This window comes from Lactuca serriola, chromosome 8 (assembly GCF_051521515.1).
Source record: "Lactuca serriola cultivar US96UC23 chromosome 8, Lser_US96UC23_V15, whole genome shotgun sequence".
Classification (NCBI taxonomy): domain Eukaryota; kingdom Viridiplantae; phylum Streptophyta; class Magnoliopsida; order Asterales; family Asteraceae; genus Lactuca; species Lactuca serriola.
The window spans coordinates 69,692,920-69,709,757 of NC_136415.1; the positions used below are offsets into that span (position 1 = coordinate 69,692,920).

The following is a 16,838-nucleotide window of genomic DNA, read 5'->3' on the forward strand; positions in this document are numbered from 1 at the left end:
TGAATATGTTAGAAGATTCTGGTCCATATTTGTGCCAAGAAAAGGGCGCGCAGACATTTTTAGGTCTGCAGTCTTCAAAAAAACAAACAGTCTGCGAAGGCTAATGTCTGCGTGTGGTCTGCGCCACACAGACAGAAGAGGACATGAAGATCTACAGCCAAAAAACAAACATCACCTAAGTTTCCTTTTTGCATCATGTAATGACAAAATAGAAAAAGGAAAGTAATTTTGCTATTTAGGGTGAAAAAGAACTTATTTTTCCTTTTTTTCACCAGTTTGCAAAAAATAGACATATGGAAATACGTTAGTTTGACATTTTAGTACATTGAAATACCCGACACCGGTATTTCAGGACGGAGCGAGGGATTGGTGGGAGGAGATTGGTCATGCCTTGGGGGATGATGCCGCGTTGGACGCGATGAGTTGGAGCGATTTCTCGGCCAGGTTCAGGGCGGAGTTTTCGCCGATTATTGAGGTGCAGCAGCTGGCACGAGAGTTTCAGGATTTGACGCAGACTACTGAGACTGTGGCGGAAATCACCGCCAAGTTCAGGGAGAGGGCTCTTCTTGTACCGCAGTATGTAGCGGATGAGGAGATGAAGAAGGCTCGGTACCATGAGATGTTGAGGGACGACATCAGGGAGTTCGTGAGCAGGTCCAGCTGTAAGACGCTGGAAGATATGATTTCTCGGGCTAGGGAAAGGGAGATTGATTTGGAGCAGATCCGGAAGAGGAAGTCGGATGAGGTTCAGGTATCAGCGGGTTCGGGCAAAAGGCCCAAGGGATCAGATTCGAGATCGAGGGATCATCAGGACCGCAGTCAGTGCGGAAAGTGTGGCAGGGCGCACGGGGGCGCGTGCAGGAGTGGTAGCGGTGGTGAGTCTGGCTGCTTCAAGTGCGGTCAGACTGGTCATTTTAGCAGGGATTGTACTGTTACCGCCGCGCAGGGATCAGACATGATATGTTTTCATTGCAACCAGCGGGGCCACAAGAAGGCCCAGTGCCCCAGTTTGTCTTCAGCAGGACGGGTGATGGCACCCGCCCCTGCAACTTTGAGGATCGCAGATGGCCGTCAGGGCCGGGTAGAGGCACCTGCAGCAGGGAGCAGGGCTTTCCAGATGACGACTTTGGAGACGCGAGCATCGCCGGACGTTGCAGGTATAAAATTTCCATTCTCAGTTCTTTTATTTTGTGCATGATTTCATTGTTTTGGTTCTGCATCATTATCGGTATGAGTATTTTATTTTGATTGGTTGATCGTGATCGAGTTATATGCCATTTGCATACCTTGGATATTTGTATGGTAGTTAGGGGGATGTGCTCTATTGAAGAAGGTTTCGAAGGATGCAGAAACTGTAGCATGCTTGGGAGGGATTTGGTACGTTTCGCTAGTCCAGAGTGGTGCAGTGATTGTGATGGATTGTCTAAATCCCTAGCTATGGCGGGCTTGGGTTCCTCAGTAGATGGGTTATGGAATGGTAGTAAAGATTAGGATCTCTTTGAGTATTGAGCAGCAAGGGATAAGCAGGATCGAAGTGGGGGAGAATCCTCCGGGTGTGCCCAGGGAGGAGCACACAGACCCAGAATAAGTGCGTGATCTCCGAGAGGGAAGAGAAGTAGTTCAGCGTTTGATGGATTGAGGATTTTAGGGTTGGGAGTTTGAGGAACTCCACATCAGCTAGCGCGTGTGATGGTATTGGTTAGTTATGGTCGAGATTTCAGGTTGTGGATCACCTGAAGGACTCGCGGGAGTCGGATTAAGGATCTTGAGAAGCTGATGGCACGTGGTGCCTTCGTATTAGCAGTCAGTGGTAGGGAGTGTTGTAAGACTACGGGGCAGCCGTAGCATTCACTAGCAGTCGGCAATGGTTGGCGAGGTAAGACTACAGGTAAGCCGTAGCATTCCTTAGTAGTTTCGTTAGCGGAGTCGGGGCGAGGCCCTTATCTCCTAGTGATCAGGTAGAGATCAGGTGTGGGTAATAGTAGTAAGGAGTTGTCGGTATAGCTCTAGAGAGGTGAAACCTTGGGAGAGGCTGCTCCAGGATATAGTTGGGTGAGACCCGTGGGCGAGGCCCGTATGAGATTAGCAGTGTAGATGAGACCTGGGAGCAGGGTTGCTTAGTAGTATGGTTGGGTGAGACCCGAGGGCGAGGCCCGTGAGTTTTAGCAGCATAGGTGGGACCTGGTCGGGATCTTAGTATCAAGATAGGGGATTGGGGATCCCAAGTTTGTAGTGCCTGGATGGCAGGATTGTTTTAGCAGTTATAGATGGACGAGGTTTCCTTGGAAGTCGCTGAGAGCGACCAGTGTTGGTGATGGGACTAGCTACCGGTGGGAACCGGTAATCCAGTCATTGATAGGTTGGTAGGGACCAGGGCGGTCCCGGTTTATCAGGAAGTCAGTCGGGGAATAGTTGAATTGCCAGTCGGTGGCAGTGCGAGTATGCAGCGTATGGTGGAGTTCAGTCAGTTGAGTCGAGGGGTGCTCGACACCAAGTGTTGGCAGGAAGGAGTGTCAGTGAGTGCTGACGGTGATGACCCGTTCTGGGAATAGCAGGGAGGTGATGGAGTTAGTGAAGGATAGGACCTTCACAGTGTCAAAGGAAAAGTCGGTTATGAGGCTTTGCCTTGGGAAGGCAAGGGATTTGCGCAAGGAGAGAAGTGGAGAACCTCTGCGGGTTCAGTGCAGTATTGGTGGAAGACCGGCGCAGGTAGGCGGCTGGTGTTGGGTATTGGAGAAGATCGTAGGCGATGGGCCATGGTAACTTCGAGGACAAGTTCAATTTAAGTGGGGGAGAGTTGTAACACCCAGGATTTTGAAAGCCAAGAAAATAAAGGAAACCCTAAATTTAAGAGGGACTCGACGAGTCCAAGGAAGGACTCGGCGAGTCGGAGCGGGATCCGGGTCGATAAGAAAATGACCAACTCGACGAGTCGGCCAAGTGGACTCGGCGAGTCTGGTCTGTGCGAGGAAAACCCTAAATCCGGGGCTTGGAGCCTATTTAAGCATCTCAATCTTCTTCCTAGGGCTCCTTTACAGTCTCTCACACCCAGAACGCCGCACCTTAAGCCCCCATTGTGTTCATTCAAGCTTTAGCCATTTTTGAGTGGGTTTAAGGAAGAAGAAGGAGTGGGAATCCTTGAAGCATCAGGGAGTGGCTTTGGATCTGAAGTTTGGGAAGCATTTCAGAGCATTGGAAGGTATCAATTCGTTTCTCTCCTCCAGATTTTCCCTTGGTTATGAGTTTTGGGGCTTTTAAGCCATGTTTAAGACCAATCTTGAGCTTGAGGTCCAGATCTGAGGTTGCTACCTCAGATCCATGTTTATTTTGGTATGTAATCCCAGAAAGTATCAGCCATTGGGTGGAAGTTGGAGCCTCTTGGTCCTAAACCCTAGCTATGGGTGTATTTTGCCTAGATCTCCCTCTCTACACGTAAAGTTTGCAACTTTACGTGGGAAATAGGCTTGGGGAGGGTAGACTACAGTTTGGAGCTCATGCATGACTCGGAAGTCCTCTGCATGAAAGTGGATCTTAGTGGACTCGACGAGTCCTTCGTGTGGACTCGGCGAGTAGCTTGAAGATGAGGAGGAACTCGACGAGTGGGATGAACAGCTCGTCGAGTCGGATGAAGATAGGCATGAACTCGGCGAGTTGGATGAACAACTCGGCGAGTTGGATGAAGATTGCCGTGTACTCGGCGAGTCTGTTCTTAGACTCGGCGAGTCAGGTCGTGTGGTCCCAAACACTTCGAGTTAAGACTCGAGTCAGCAAGTCGAGCCAGGACTCAGTGAGTTGGACAGGACAGGAATCGGGAATCAGTAAACTCGGCGAGTCAGGGGCTGACTCGGCGAGCAGAGTCGCGAGTTGAAGGACTCTGGATTTATGAACCCGGCGAGTCAGTAGGGTGACTCGGCGAGTAGGGTTGACCTGGAAGGTTGACTTTGACCAGGACATTGACTTTGACCAGAGTTGACTTGGTTGACCTTTGGAGGTCAGTTAGACTAAGTGATGGGTTGATATTGGTAGCTCGGGGAGCTTGCGGAGCAGCAGTTCAGAGTCAGTGGTCGGGTAGCGGTCAAAGGGGTTAGCAGCAGCAGTTCAGCAGTATCAGGTGAGTTTCCCTTTGTATGAATGGGTTTACGGCCACAATGCCGGCCCAGGTAGTTATGAGTAAAAGACCCGGGGGTTAGCCCTAGGCACAGTATGCTAGTATGATGTGTGGACGAGGTCCAATGACAGAGGGCGGGTGCCCAAGGAGCGGTTTATGTGATAGTTTATACTTGTTGTCTATGTGATACTTGTATGTGCTTGGTAGGGAGGTGAGTGAGGGCGAGGTCCCGTATCTCACCGATGGCAGAGTGTGGATGGTGTTCCACATCTTAGTAGCAGCAGAGCAGGGGCGAGGCCCAAGTTAGGAAAGGAGTGAGAGTGGGCTGGGCCCGTACCTCACTATCAGCAGGAGTATGGACGAGGTTCCATGACTCATCAGTAGCAGGACTCGGGCGGGGCCCAGAGATAGGCGAGGCCTTAGAGCAAGAGTTGTTAGTATATGTTTAGCTTATGTAATGTTAAGTGATATGTTTATGTGCTATTATATGTTAGCGGGCGAGGCCCGGTGACAGGCGGGGCCTAAGTGAAACAGATCTGTATCCGAGCGGGGCTCGAAGCCAGGCGGGGCCTGGAGCGGCGGGGCCGTTATAGCGGGCGAGGCCCGAAGTAGAAGGGCGAGGCCCAGGATAGCGGGCGTGGCCCAGTATGTGCAGTATGTGATTTTGCGGGGTATGTGGTAAGGTGGGGAACTCACTAAGCTTTGTGCTTACAGGTTTCAGTTTTGTTTTCAGGTACTTCCGGTAGCGGAGGGAGGAGCTCGGGGTGATCGCATGACACACACCATAGAGTAGTCAGCCTGGGAATGTTACTCTGATAATAAACATGTGTTTTGAAAATTTATACTCAGATTATGTTTTGGAATGATGTTTTGGTTTAAAGTAATGATTTATTAAAAAGAAATTTTTGGTCTTAATTTTTGGGATGTTATAGTTCTAGTTTAAACAAAAAACTCCGTTTGTCAGTTCGAACGTTTAGCTTTTAGTTTTAACAAAACGCTCCGATTCTAAAAGCTACTTCATGTAGCGTTTAACAAAACGCTACTGAGCTTTTGAAATTAATTTTCATAATTACCCTTAAAAATATATTTATATATTTATTTATTTTTAATCAATTGTTATTTTATGTAATTTTATATATTTCAAAAGTTTCCAACTATTTTTTGCTAAACATTCATATAACAAATAAAAGCTACAGCTTCCCGTTACCAGCTACCCGCTACACGCTACCAGCTAACCGCTATCCGCTTCCAGCTAATAGCTACTTTTGCCAAACATACCCATTAAAAAAATGTATAATAGTGATTTTAGTTTGGATACACCAAAACCACAATGATAGGACCAAAGTCTAAAAGGACCAAAATCACAATACAACTAGTCTAAAAGGACGGAACTTGCAATGTTGATATTTACTATACGAAATTGAGTACATATCCCAAGCCCAAGGACTATTTTTGCAATTTTCTCAAAAAAACTAATAAGATCATATTACATTATTACTATTCGGAATATATATATATATATATATATATATATATATATATATATATATATATATATATATATATATATATTTTTTTTTACTTTGCAATTTTGCATTATTTTCGTAAAAGAACTCAAATATGGCGGAACAAACAATTTTGCAAAAACCAGCACGAAATTTCGCAATGCCACTCAATCATCTCTGTGATTTTAGAGCGATTAATGTCAACCTCAAAACCACCAAATTTCAAAATACAATCTCGCATTTCATCGGTCGATTAATCTGTATATTGGAGAGAAGACTCTTTCCCGTTTTCTCTCCCTCCACCATTAGAATAAAGGAAAATAAATTTGGTCGGCCGGAGGGTAATTGTTCCTCGTTTTTGTACATTGGTCAGGTGATTTTTTTTGTTTATTCTGTTTGATAAGTGTGTTTATTCTCATGCAATCGTGCAAAATGTTGAACTCAATGAACATTTGTTTATCAGACACCACATAACTTTGAAATATAGGATCGAAACGATTAAATTAATTTTCAACATCAAACTCTGATGATTCTGCAACATATGCTACAAACTCGAAGATGTATACAATGGTGAATTTGCTATAAATCTACGTAACGTTAGACCTAAATTGCTAACATTGTGGCTGATATATATACTTGTTAATCGTTTAAACACAATCAGATTGTTATTTCAAGTCCAGAATTGACATAATTTTTCTCAAATTCAGGTATTATTGCTGAACAATCTAGGTTTAGTATAGGTATAATCTAATCTACAAACATGTTCTTTAGAAGAGCGCCTCCTCCTGCTGCTAAACCTGCAGAAACCGAAGCAGATAAAAAAGAAACAGATAAGAAACAAGCAGATAAGAAAGAAGCTGCCAAAAAAACTTCTGCACCCCCAGGAAAAAGTAACCCTATTGATGATGACGACGATGATGACGACTTCTTCGGGAAAAAGAAAACAACAATCAAGAAAAAAAGTAAAGCTGAGCTCGATGGCATGTCTAATCAGGAATTAGAACATTATGCTGTGGATCAAGCTCAAGAAACTACAAAAAGTGTAAACAATGCCTTGAAGATTGCAGAAGATATTAAATCGGATGCTGGAAAGACCCTTGATACTTTACATGCTCAAGGAGAGCAGATTCATAGGACCCATGAGAAGGCTGCTGACATGGAAAAAGATTTGAGTAGAGTAAAGTTTTCTTCTATTTAGATACAACAATCTACTTCAATATAGAATCAACAGAATTAAAGAATGTGTTTCTTGATCATAAATGTGTTTTTACAGGGTGAAAAGATATTAGGAAGCCTTGGAGGCATGTTTTCCATGACATGGAAGCCAAAGAAGGGGAAGGAAATTAAAGGGCCAGAGCCAATAGGTTTGTAATTTCAATCCAATTAGTTTAATTAATTTTTGAGTGAACTTTTATTAATTTCATCTTAATTGAGTATATTGTGTTTTGCTAGATAATGGAAAAGGAGACAAGAAAGCAAGTAAGGAGCAAAGAGAAAAGTTGGGTTTGGAGCAAGGACACAAGGGGAAGAAGGACAACAAGAAAGGTCATGGTGAAGCAAAGAGTGCCATGCAGAAAGTTGAGGTATATATATATATATATATATATATATATATATATATATATATATATATATATATATATATATATATATATATATATATATATATATATGTTGACACCATTTATTACAATATGCTATTGTTGTTGTATTTTATGTAATCTTATTATTCTTTTTTAAAAAAAATCAGGTGGAAAAGGAAAAGCAAGACGAGGCGTTGGATGATTTAAGTGATATATTGGGTGATTTGAAAGGAATGGCTACCGAGATGGGATCTGAACTCGACAGGTTTGTTTTTCTTTTTCCTCTAATATTTCTTTACTATATTGGACAAGTTGGAAAATAACTAAAGTACTAAACCACAAGATAGACCCTTGCACCTTTTTAATGTTTGAACTTGATGTTAATTTTGTAAAATATGTAGAAAGTAAAAAGGGTATTTTGGTCATTTACCCTTATAAAATGTTAAAAATATAAATAGGATAACTATTTGTAACATTTGATTTTTGATATATGTACTGAAAATATAAAACATGTTTATTGTTTTGAGTTAGTTTACATCTGGTTCATGGGTTGTTTTTTTGGAACGCAGGCAAAACAAGGCTCTTGATGATCTTTCAGAGGATGTTGACGAGATAAACACACGAGTCAAAGGTGCGAACACACGTGCACGTAAATTGCTCGATAAATAATTGAAGCACAGTCCAACTTCATTCCGATTCCATGTTGTTGTATCTATTTTTTTTTTAAATTCCTTTTGGTATATAAATAAATTGCATTATAAATGCAAAATCTTTCATCATGTATAGAAATTTACTTTAGATGCTTGGGACATTAATAGCTAAGCTTCGAGCCAAGGTTGCATCTTGGGATGAGCTTTGTATATATTTTAAACCTCGATCTAGTTGTAATATATGTTGATTGATTCAAGTTTTTTTGTTTTTAAAATGATTTAGGATCAGGCCCAAAAGATATTTTGGGCCAAGGACTAAAGGAAAGAAGGTCCCCAACCCTCTCAAAGACAGAAAATAGTTAAATCATTTATAAAATTCCAATTTTAAGAAACATTGTAATATATATATATATATATATATATATATATATATATATATATATATATATATATATATATATATATATATATATATATATATATATATATATGATAAAGTAAATAACTAGTAGAAAAAGAAAACACATTAATGCTAGAAATTTAGAATTATGGATAGTTCAGTTAATATGTAGTTTTTTTTTATTTTATTTTTTAAAATACCCTTCAAGACTTGAACCTTCAAAAATCATGGTAAAAACTAAAACATATAAGAAAAAAATTCAAATTAAAACATAAATATAATCATTGTATTCAAATATCGATTAGAAATAAATAACAAAATTCTACAATCCTAAATAAAACTTTTCACTTTTGGATGACTTAATACAATTAAGTTTGGGAAATCACTTTAAAAAATAAGTAAAAAGTATTTTTCGCTGTAGGAAGTAAAAGTATTTAGCTTATACTACTACTATACTTGTGTAGAATAAAAGACCCAAAACCAAATACAAATGAAAATTGAGATTTGAGAAATCACAATAAAAAACCTCATTTTCACTGTGGTACGAGTTGAAACTTGGAAGAATTAAGAAATCACATATAATAAATTATCAATTTCTAAATCTTCAAGTTTCCAAACAAATGAACAATAGTCAAATAAATTCAACAAACTTAAACTTCCTAATGTCATTACACTATTAAACATATTCCAAATGACCAAATCCGTAAAGAGAGAAAAATTAAACCTAATTGCTAATAATCTATTATCAAATTTGAGATGCAAATATAATCATATAAAACAAACAAAAAACAGAAACTTATATTTGACTATCCAATCATAACAAACCTGAGATGTGATTGAATGTTGAGTGTTGACAATTCGATTTTTATCTTTAGTTTAAAATGATGTGTTTAAAATATGTTTGGCTTGAATTTTAAAACTTTTAAAAATTAAAAGCCAAAAGTCACAAAAAGATTATATAACCTTTGAAAAAACTCCTTTTTGTTTATGGCAAAAAGTAGTTTTAAATAAATTTTTTATTTGCCAAATATCTTTTGGACTTTTTTGATTTTGAATAAAATTAAAAATTTAAAACTCATTTTAAAAGGAATGTAAAACACCCTTTTTCCTTTTTATTTGGATTTTCATGAAATGAGCTATCAATGGAAATTGAACGTACTCCCATCCACCTATACTCTAGGCTCCAATCTTGCATCTAATTTGGCCCCAAAACTTATACTAATCTTATTTTATTTAAATAAATAAAAAAACGATTATAAATTTCATAACCTATGAAAATTTTGGGCCCTTTGTAAAAGATGGGGCTTGCATGATCGACCATATTGACCAACGTGTTGACCGGGCGGCTTAGGACATTCGGTTCACATTAATGCAGCAGATTTTCAAGCATCCGATTCACTTTAAAGTTTAAAGTACGTACCGCGGTCCAGTGGAAAAAGAAGCTAAATTACGTACAACATTATTGACGTGCATAAACTTCCTCTTCAATTCTGTTCAAGACTGTTCGAGGTTTCCAAAAGGGTAGGGCTGGATCCGGTATCGGAGTCTGGTGGGGGTGATTAAATGGGGTTTAAGAGTCCGACGCAGGGGTTTCGAGGGGAGGAAGAACAACTAATGATGATGTCGCAGAAGAAGAACAGTGTTTCAGGGGGTGTTTTGGAGGATCGATTCAATTCGATTCAGTTCTTTTAGTCTATGTCGAACATAGGGTTTAAACTTGAAGAAGATGATAACGATAGGAAGTAGTAAAATCAGGAGTTGCGGAGAAGGTTGGATGGTCAAAATTATTGGTTAGTTATTGTAAATACATGGTGGTTGGGTTCTCGATGATGATAAAGGCCGGCGACAAATTAAAGGGTGGTGGGTTTTTGAACAAAATAATACGAAGAAGATGATGAACTATAATATAATTATGAAAAATATAAAAAAAAAAAGTTTAAAAATATAAGCGCAGTATAGTGATAGAGTCGATTGATAAAGATTTAACTGATTATAGACTTCTAGTAGATTGTTAGATGGGAGAACCAAAACCAGAAAAAAAAAACATTGAAATGAGGACTATACATAGAAAAAATAACTTTTTAAGGACCAAAACCAGAAAGATGACAAATCATAGGACTATTTTTGCAGTTTAACCTATATTCTGTGACAACAGATCATGAATGTGAATACAAGTCCCTTTATAAATATGTGGTGATGAGATATTTCTTTAGCTTTTGGTAAAGTGGAAATTTCTTCTTGAGCTTTTGGTAAACTGGAAATTTCTTGGAAACTCACATCTCTCCGTTTCTTTCTTTCTCTCTCTATATAGGTCATTTCATTGAGGTGCTAAAACCCCTGACATTTATCTCAACATCAGAAGGTGGTGATCTTGGAAGTTAAAACACATTGATGGCATCTTCATCATCTTCTCCTTCTGCTCTAGCCTTTTCTACGCCTCTGTGGAAATACCATGTTTTTCTTAGCTTTAGAGGGGAAGACACGCGTAAGACTTTTGTGGATCATTTGTACACAGCTCTTGTACAACAAGGGATCTACACTTACAAGGACGACGAAACACTTCCTCAGGGAGAATCAATCAGTCCTACCCTTATGAAGGCTATCGAAGAATCACAGATTGCTATCATTGTATTCTCTAAAAACTATGCAGATTCTTCTTGGTGCTTAGATGAACTTGCATATATTATGAAATGCAAGGATACAAAAGGTCTAACCGTAATGCCCATATTTTATGACATGGAGCCATCTGCTGTACGAAAGCAAAAACAGAATTATGAAAAAGCATTTTTCAAACATGAGTTAGAGAACAATGACAAGGTTGGATCTTGGAGAAAAGCACTAGTGGATGCAAGTAACCTTTCTGGATGGGAAACCAAGCAAATAGCCAACGGGTAATGTTCTTCTGTGTTTTTTCACTCTTTTATGCTTAGGCCATCTCCAATCCATTAAACTCATGAAGAGTTGTATGGATTGCCACATAGGAAAGAGAACATACACATTCAATTTAATTATTAAAAAATTCATTAATTTTCATTGCAATTCTATTGCACCATTCAATTCAATGACCATTAAACTCTACACTCTCTCTCCTCTATATTATATTCACATTTAATCTATTAAACCCTCATACAACTCCCATTATGGATGGCCTTAGGATATGTGTGCTCCACAGTACATTTATACTTAAACGTTATAAACTTTTTATACAGTTGTACTAATTATTCTAGATGATGAATAATTGGATAAACAGAGGCTTTGACTAGGTCAGTTGATCTGTTTGGTGACTAGTGTTGAATAATAATCACCATGAGTGTGCTAAGACATCATAAATTAGACATTGTCACAAGTTGAGGCTATTTAGCTTTTTGTTTGACATGCATATGAGGAATATAAACTGGTAGAAGATTATGAAATACTCTTACTAGACGTGGTTTCTTAATTCTTATGCTAGTAGGCTTAGGCTCCCATTAACATTTTAAACTTCAGTCTCTTTTTCTATATGACAAATACAAGTTTGAGTATATTAGGAAATTTGTATGTTACATGATTCCCAAGTCCTAGGATTACAGATAAGCTGAAAATAAGTTCTGATAGATTTCATTGAGGTCTTATTCTAATTCTGTACTGTACTAACATGTCATTTCAAGCTACAACCACAAATTTATCTTGCTTTACTTTTTCATATTTGAAACAATTTGATCTTCCCTGAGAAAATTGTTACAACTTACAAACTACTTGTGATATTAATTTTATGAATTCTACTTTGAATGTGATATATAAAGGGTTGTTATGCTTTTTCATTATTTCATGGAGCATAAAACAAATGATCTCTTTTGTCAATCCGTGCATATACTAATTATCCTTGTATATTGAATTTTTAGGCATGAAGCACAAGGCATCAAAGAAATTGTTGACACAATTTCACATAGGTTGCATCTAGCAACTTCAAATGCAAATGAAAACCTGATTGGAATAGAGGCTCGTGTGCAAGAATTTAAATCAAAGTTACAAATTGACTCACGTGGTGTGCGTATGATTGGGATATGGGGGGTTGGGGGTGGTGGTAAGACTACTCTTGCATCTTATGTTTATAGTGAAATCTCTAGCAACTTTGATGGTTCTTGCTTTGTTGAAAACATTCGAGACGAATCAAGCAAGTATGGTTTGCAAAAGTTACAAGAAAAAATTCTTTTAAAAGTGTTGAAACAAAAAGAAATGGAAGTGCATAGAGTTGAAGAAGGAAGATGCATGATAAGGGATAGGTTGTGCCATAGAAAGGTCTTGATTGTTCTTGATGATGTCGATCACTTTGACCAACTAAAAGCATTAGCTGGATCACATGATTGGTTCGGTGATGGAAGCCGGATAATAATAACAACTAGAGATGAGCATTTGTTAAATGCTCACAAAGTAGATGTCATACACAATATTAGCTTGTTAAATGATGATGAGGCTATTAAGCTCTTTAGCAAGCATGCACTTCGGGATTATAGACCTATGAAAGATTTTGCCCTGCTTTCAAGTGATGTGGTTTCTTATGCTGGTGGCCTCCCATTAGCACTTACGATTCTGGGTTCTTTTCTGTGTGACAAAGACATTATTGAGTGGAGGAGTGCATTAGCCAGATTGAAAGAGATCCCAGAGTCTGATATTGTGGAAAAACTAAAAATCAGCTATGATGGACTTAAACCGGTTGAGAAAGAGTTGTTCCTTGATATTGCATGTTTCTTCAGAAGGGAGTATAAAAATGAAAGGATAATGGCAACCTTTCATGCTTTTGGTTTTTACCCTGTTATAGGCATAAAGGTTTTGATAGAAAAGGCTCTCATAACCATTTCGGAAGGAAGGTTTGATTTGCATGATCTGGTGCAAGAAATGGCACACTACATTGTTAGAGGGAAACACCCAAAAAATCCTGAAAAACATAGTAGAGTTTGGAAGAAGGAAGACCTTCTCAAAATATGTGTTATGGATGCGACAAAGGTAATGGTTAAGCTAGCTTTGCATGATACATGTATAAAGAAACAGTTTTAAATGAACTATGACACCATTTTGTTTGTGTCACAGGAACTTGACATGGTTGAAGCAATACAATGCAATAGTTATGATCTAGTAGAACCTGTTCCTAAGATTATTGCAAACATGAAAAACCTTCGGTGGATTTATTGGAGAGGTGACCTTGCGAGTCCGTTTCCTAGTAACTTTCTACCAAGTGAGCTTTGTTGTCTAACATTGGATGGCATATCGCCAAAACAACTTTGGAAGGGTTACAAGGTAATTTTTTTGGTTGAGAAATATCAAAATTTTAGGAATAAATATGATGTATGAATTGTAAGTTCTACATCACATGACGTTCACTGTTAAACAACATGAATTATAAACATTAGGCTTGTTAGGAGTCTTCTTTCTCCAAGTTATCAGTGTTCATCGTTTGGGTCAACCAAATAACCTTTCCAGTTTATTTGTTATTAGTGTTATTTGGATTGAGTTATGTGATTAATTACGCTAGTCACATGTGATTAAACCTTGTTCTCGTGTTCTCGATTTCATAATGGTTCTCGTTTGACCTCCCCATTTCTAGTTTTTCATTCCTTTTAATAGTGGGTAAGAAGTTGAATCCTATAAAAGAAAATCTTTAACAGACTTTTTCTTGGTGGAGGTCTCATTAAGAAGCATACTTGTTATTGTTGTTGTTTCTGTTACCTTGATATACTTTTGACTTGTCACTTGTATACAACAGCATTTGCCGAATTTGAAAATCATGGAACTTGCTGATTTGAAAAACCTAATCAAGACACCAGATTTTGACGGACTTCCAAATCTTGAAAGATTTACTCTTCATGTATGTCACTGTTTAAAAGAGATTCATCCATCGATAGGACGCTTGGAAAGGCTTGTTTTCTTATCTATAAAATATTGTGCCAATCTTAAGATATTTCCACCCCTTACCCGACTAAAGAAACTCGAGTCCCTTTCAGTATCACATTGCCCCAAACTTGTTAAGCTCGTAGAGATCCCACAAAACATGGACAAATTACCATATCTTCATTTGGATAATGGTGGGAAAGAAGTTGCATCCTATAAAAAACTTTCAACAAACATTTTGGTTACGTGGTGGATGTGTGGTGTTGTAGAAGTTAAGAAACCACATAAGGACCTCAATGATGTAGAGTGTAGTTTACAGGAGCCTTGTGTACCTCTCAACAACATGAACAACCATATAAGAAAGTTGAATCTTTCATACTGCAGTGTGGGAGATAAAGACATTGACTATGCCATTTGGGATTTACCCAACTTGGAAGAACTCAATCTAGAAGGAAATAAGTTTTCAAGATTAAGTTTTAGTCGCATGCGACTTCCCCAACTCAAATGGCTCAACGTGTCATACTGCAAAGAACTTACAGAATTGTCAGAGCTTCCATCGAGTATAGCTGTTGTTAAGGCGGATTATTGTAGATCACTTGAAACCTTTGGTGATATTTCAAAATGTAGATGGTTGTGGAAAGTCTCACTTTGGGGAGAGAACAAACTTGTTGGTGACATATTACTAGACTCCATGCTCGAGGTTCGACTCTACTTACCTTTGGAATTTCAATCTTTATCATATAAACCCAAACATAATAACCATAAACGAATGTGTTGTTTTCATTGCAGGGAAATGCTCTTGAAGATCATTTTATCAGTGTTGCTCTTGAACGTCAGATGATTCCAAAGGGGTTTGTTGGTAGGCTCTTTAGGTGGAAAACATTTGTACTGCATCTTCCACATGATTGGTCTAATCACTTTTGTGGATTCTTAATATGCTTTCTTACCAAAATAAATGCTCCATATCTTTACATAAAAATCGAGTGGGAGGTAGATGAAGATTCTCGATCTGAGATTTGTGAGGAATCTAATGAAGCATCGGGTCTTGAATATCGTGAAACAAAGACATATGTGGGATATGTTTCCTTTAGTTCATTGAGGCACACCACATGGTGGAATTCCTCATGCAATAAGATTTCATTTTCCATAGACATGGGCTGCAGTTCGGCTTCAGCTCAGAGTAATTTTGGAGTTGAGCTAGTTCCTAGGAAAATTAAAGGTGATGAGGTGCAAAAAACAGATTGCTCAGAATTTTGGGACAAGGAACTTGAGGATGAAACTACATTTATGATCCAACATGATTCACCTTCTTCTATCAAGATTTCATGGCAACCTTACCTCTACCCACGGGTCAGTGAAGTATTCGCTATTTCATCGTTTATTCTCAACTTTTTATTTTGCGTTATTCTCATTAACATTTACTTTTTTGAATACCAAATTCTAAGAAAATGACATTTCCATCTGCCTCCCTTGTTTCCCACTATCCCCTTGATTCTACTAATAATAACAAGGATTATAAATAATTATTAGAGTAATTCATTTACTTTCTTGTTAATTTTTTCTTTACAAAAACTTAATAATTACTTAAAGAAGTTGATTCTCTACATATACTATTCCAACATATAAAAGTTTTGTTAATTGATTCTTTACATATTCCAACATTCAATGGGATATTCCATTAAAAAAACAAAATTTGTTTGCTATTCTGAAATCATACCTTTTTTACAAAAAGTGAAGTCAAAATTAGGAAAGATAATTAAACTGAAATAGCTTCGACTGGGTATTACAGATGAAGAGCATGTTGTCTCTATATGCTGCAAAAATAAAATCGATCAGAATTAGTCTTTATAGCCTCATTAATTTCTTTCTTGAATTTAACATTCATTGTTTGATTTTATTTCTTTGTTTCAGTTGCAGCAATTGACACTGGAGTTGAATGTACACAATATAAAAGAAATGCAGACTTTCACGACAGTTGCCACCCTTATAGGTTTATTTTGTGTTAGTTTTGTTTTCATATTGTTTGCATTTGAGTACCATAAGTTTGACTTAACTTTGTCTTGAAAATTTTATGTATAGGGAACAGTACTTTTCTATAGACATGGAAAGCAAAAAATTGACGTTGAAACATTACATGGCCTACTATTCCAAAGGTGGTGTAATTTGCTGAGTTCTTTGATGGATATTGGAAGCATATAAGGAAAAGATGCATTCGGTACATGTATATTGAAGTACGTTTCAAGAACTCATGTGGGAAATTGTCAATGTACAAGAAAAGATGTAGTAGGTACATGCGCTCTACAAGACATATACATACTTGTATGGTTGTATCTGAAAAGCTTTTTATACAAATATTCTAATTGATAAACAAAAGGCTTTGAGCACGTCACATAATTAGTTTGGCCAGGAAGAGAAAGCCGAATAATAATCACCACCACCAGATATTAACATTTGCTACAAACTCACTAAGGGGCTGTTTGTTTTTTGTGTGAAGATCTGCGCAACCACTTTTGTCTGCGCCGCGCAGACATATGACCTTGCAGAGTGTTTGTTTTTTAGAAGTACATAGATCAAAAAACGTCTGCGCGAGGTCTTCTTGGCGCAGACATGGGCCACTGTCTTCAAAGGTCTTCAAACCTCATTTTAATCTAAACAAAAAAAAAAACATGGGTCACCATGCAATTTTTTTTTCTTTTTTTTTTTTTTTTTTTTTTGCTGAAAATGCAT

At 38.0% G+C, this 16,838-nt stretch overlaps 2 protein-coding genes across 2 annotated transcripts; both read left to right on the forward strand.

The window, feature by feature from the left end:
• Positions 1-5,812: 5,812 nt before the first annotated feature.
• On the forward strand, positions 5,813-8,090 carry LOC145068694 (putative SNAP25 homologous protein SNAP30). Its single transcript, XM_079015698.1, has 6 exons — positions 5,813-5,986; positions 6,321-6,790; positions 6,887-6,977; positions 7,066-7,196; positions 7,364-7,461; positions 7,766-8,090. Exons 2-6 carry the CDS (start codon positions 6,374-6,376, stop codon positions 7,863-7,865), a joined length of 837 nt encoding a protein of 278 aa, XP_078871824.1. The 5' UTR covers positions 5,813-5,986; positions 6,321-6,373; the 3' UTR covers positions 7,866-8,090.
• Positions 8,091-10,156: 2,066 nt separating this feature from the next.
• Positions 10,157-16,686, forward strand: LOC145068932 (disease resistance protein Roq1-like). The gene is made up of 7 exons (XM_079015901.1): positions 10,157-11,137; positions 12,128-13,229; positions 13,314-13,520; positions 13,987-14,811; positions 14,901-15,461; positions 16,023-16,101; positions 16,191-16,686. Exons 1-7 carry the CDS (start codon positions 10,638-10,640, stop codon positions 16,208-16,210), a joined length of 3,294 nt encoding a protein of 1,097 aa, XP_078872027.1. The 5' UTR covers positions 10,157-10,637; the 3' UTR covers positions 16,211-16,686.
• Positions 16,687-16,838: the final 152 nt, after the last annotated feature.

Coding starts and splice junctions, on each gene's coding strand:
- LOC145068932 (XM_079015901.1), top strand. CDS start 10,638: ATGGCATCTTCATCATCTTCTCCTTCTGCTCTAGCCTTTTCTACGCCT. Junction 14,812..14,900: donor TACTAGACTCCATGCTCGAG/GTTCGACTCTAC, acceptor TTTTCATTGCAG/GGAAATGCTCTTGAAGATCA. Junction 15,462..16,022: donor AACCTTACCTCTACCCACGG/GTCAGTGAAGTA, acceptor TCTTTGTTTCAG/TTGCAGCAATTGACACTGGA.
- LOC145068694 (XM_079015698.1), top strand. CDS start 6,374: ATGTTCTTTAGAAGAGCGCCTCCTCCTGCTGCTAAACCTGCAGAAACC. Junction 6,791..6,886: donor TGGAAAAAGATTTGAGTAGA/GTAAAGTTTTCT, acceptor GTGTTTTTACAG/GGTGAAAAGATATTAGGAAG. Junction 7,197..7,363: donor GTGCCATGCAGAAAGTTGAG/GTATATATATAT, acceptor AAAAAAAATCAG/GTGGAAAAGGAAAAGCAAGA.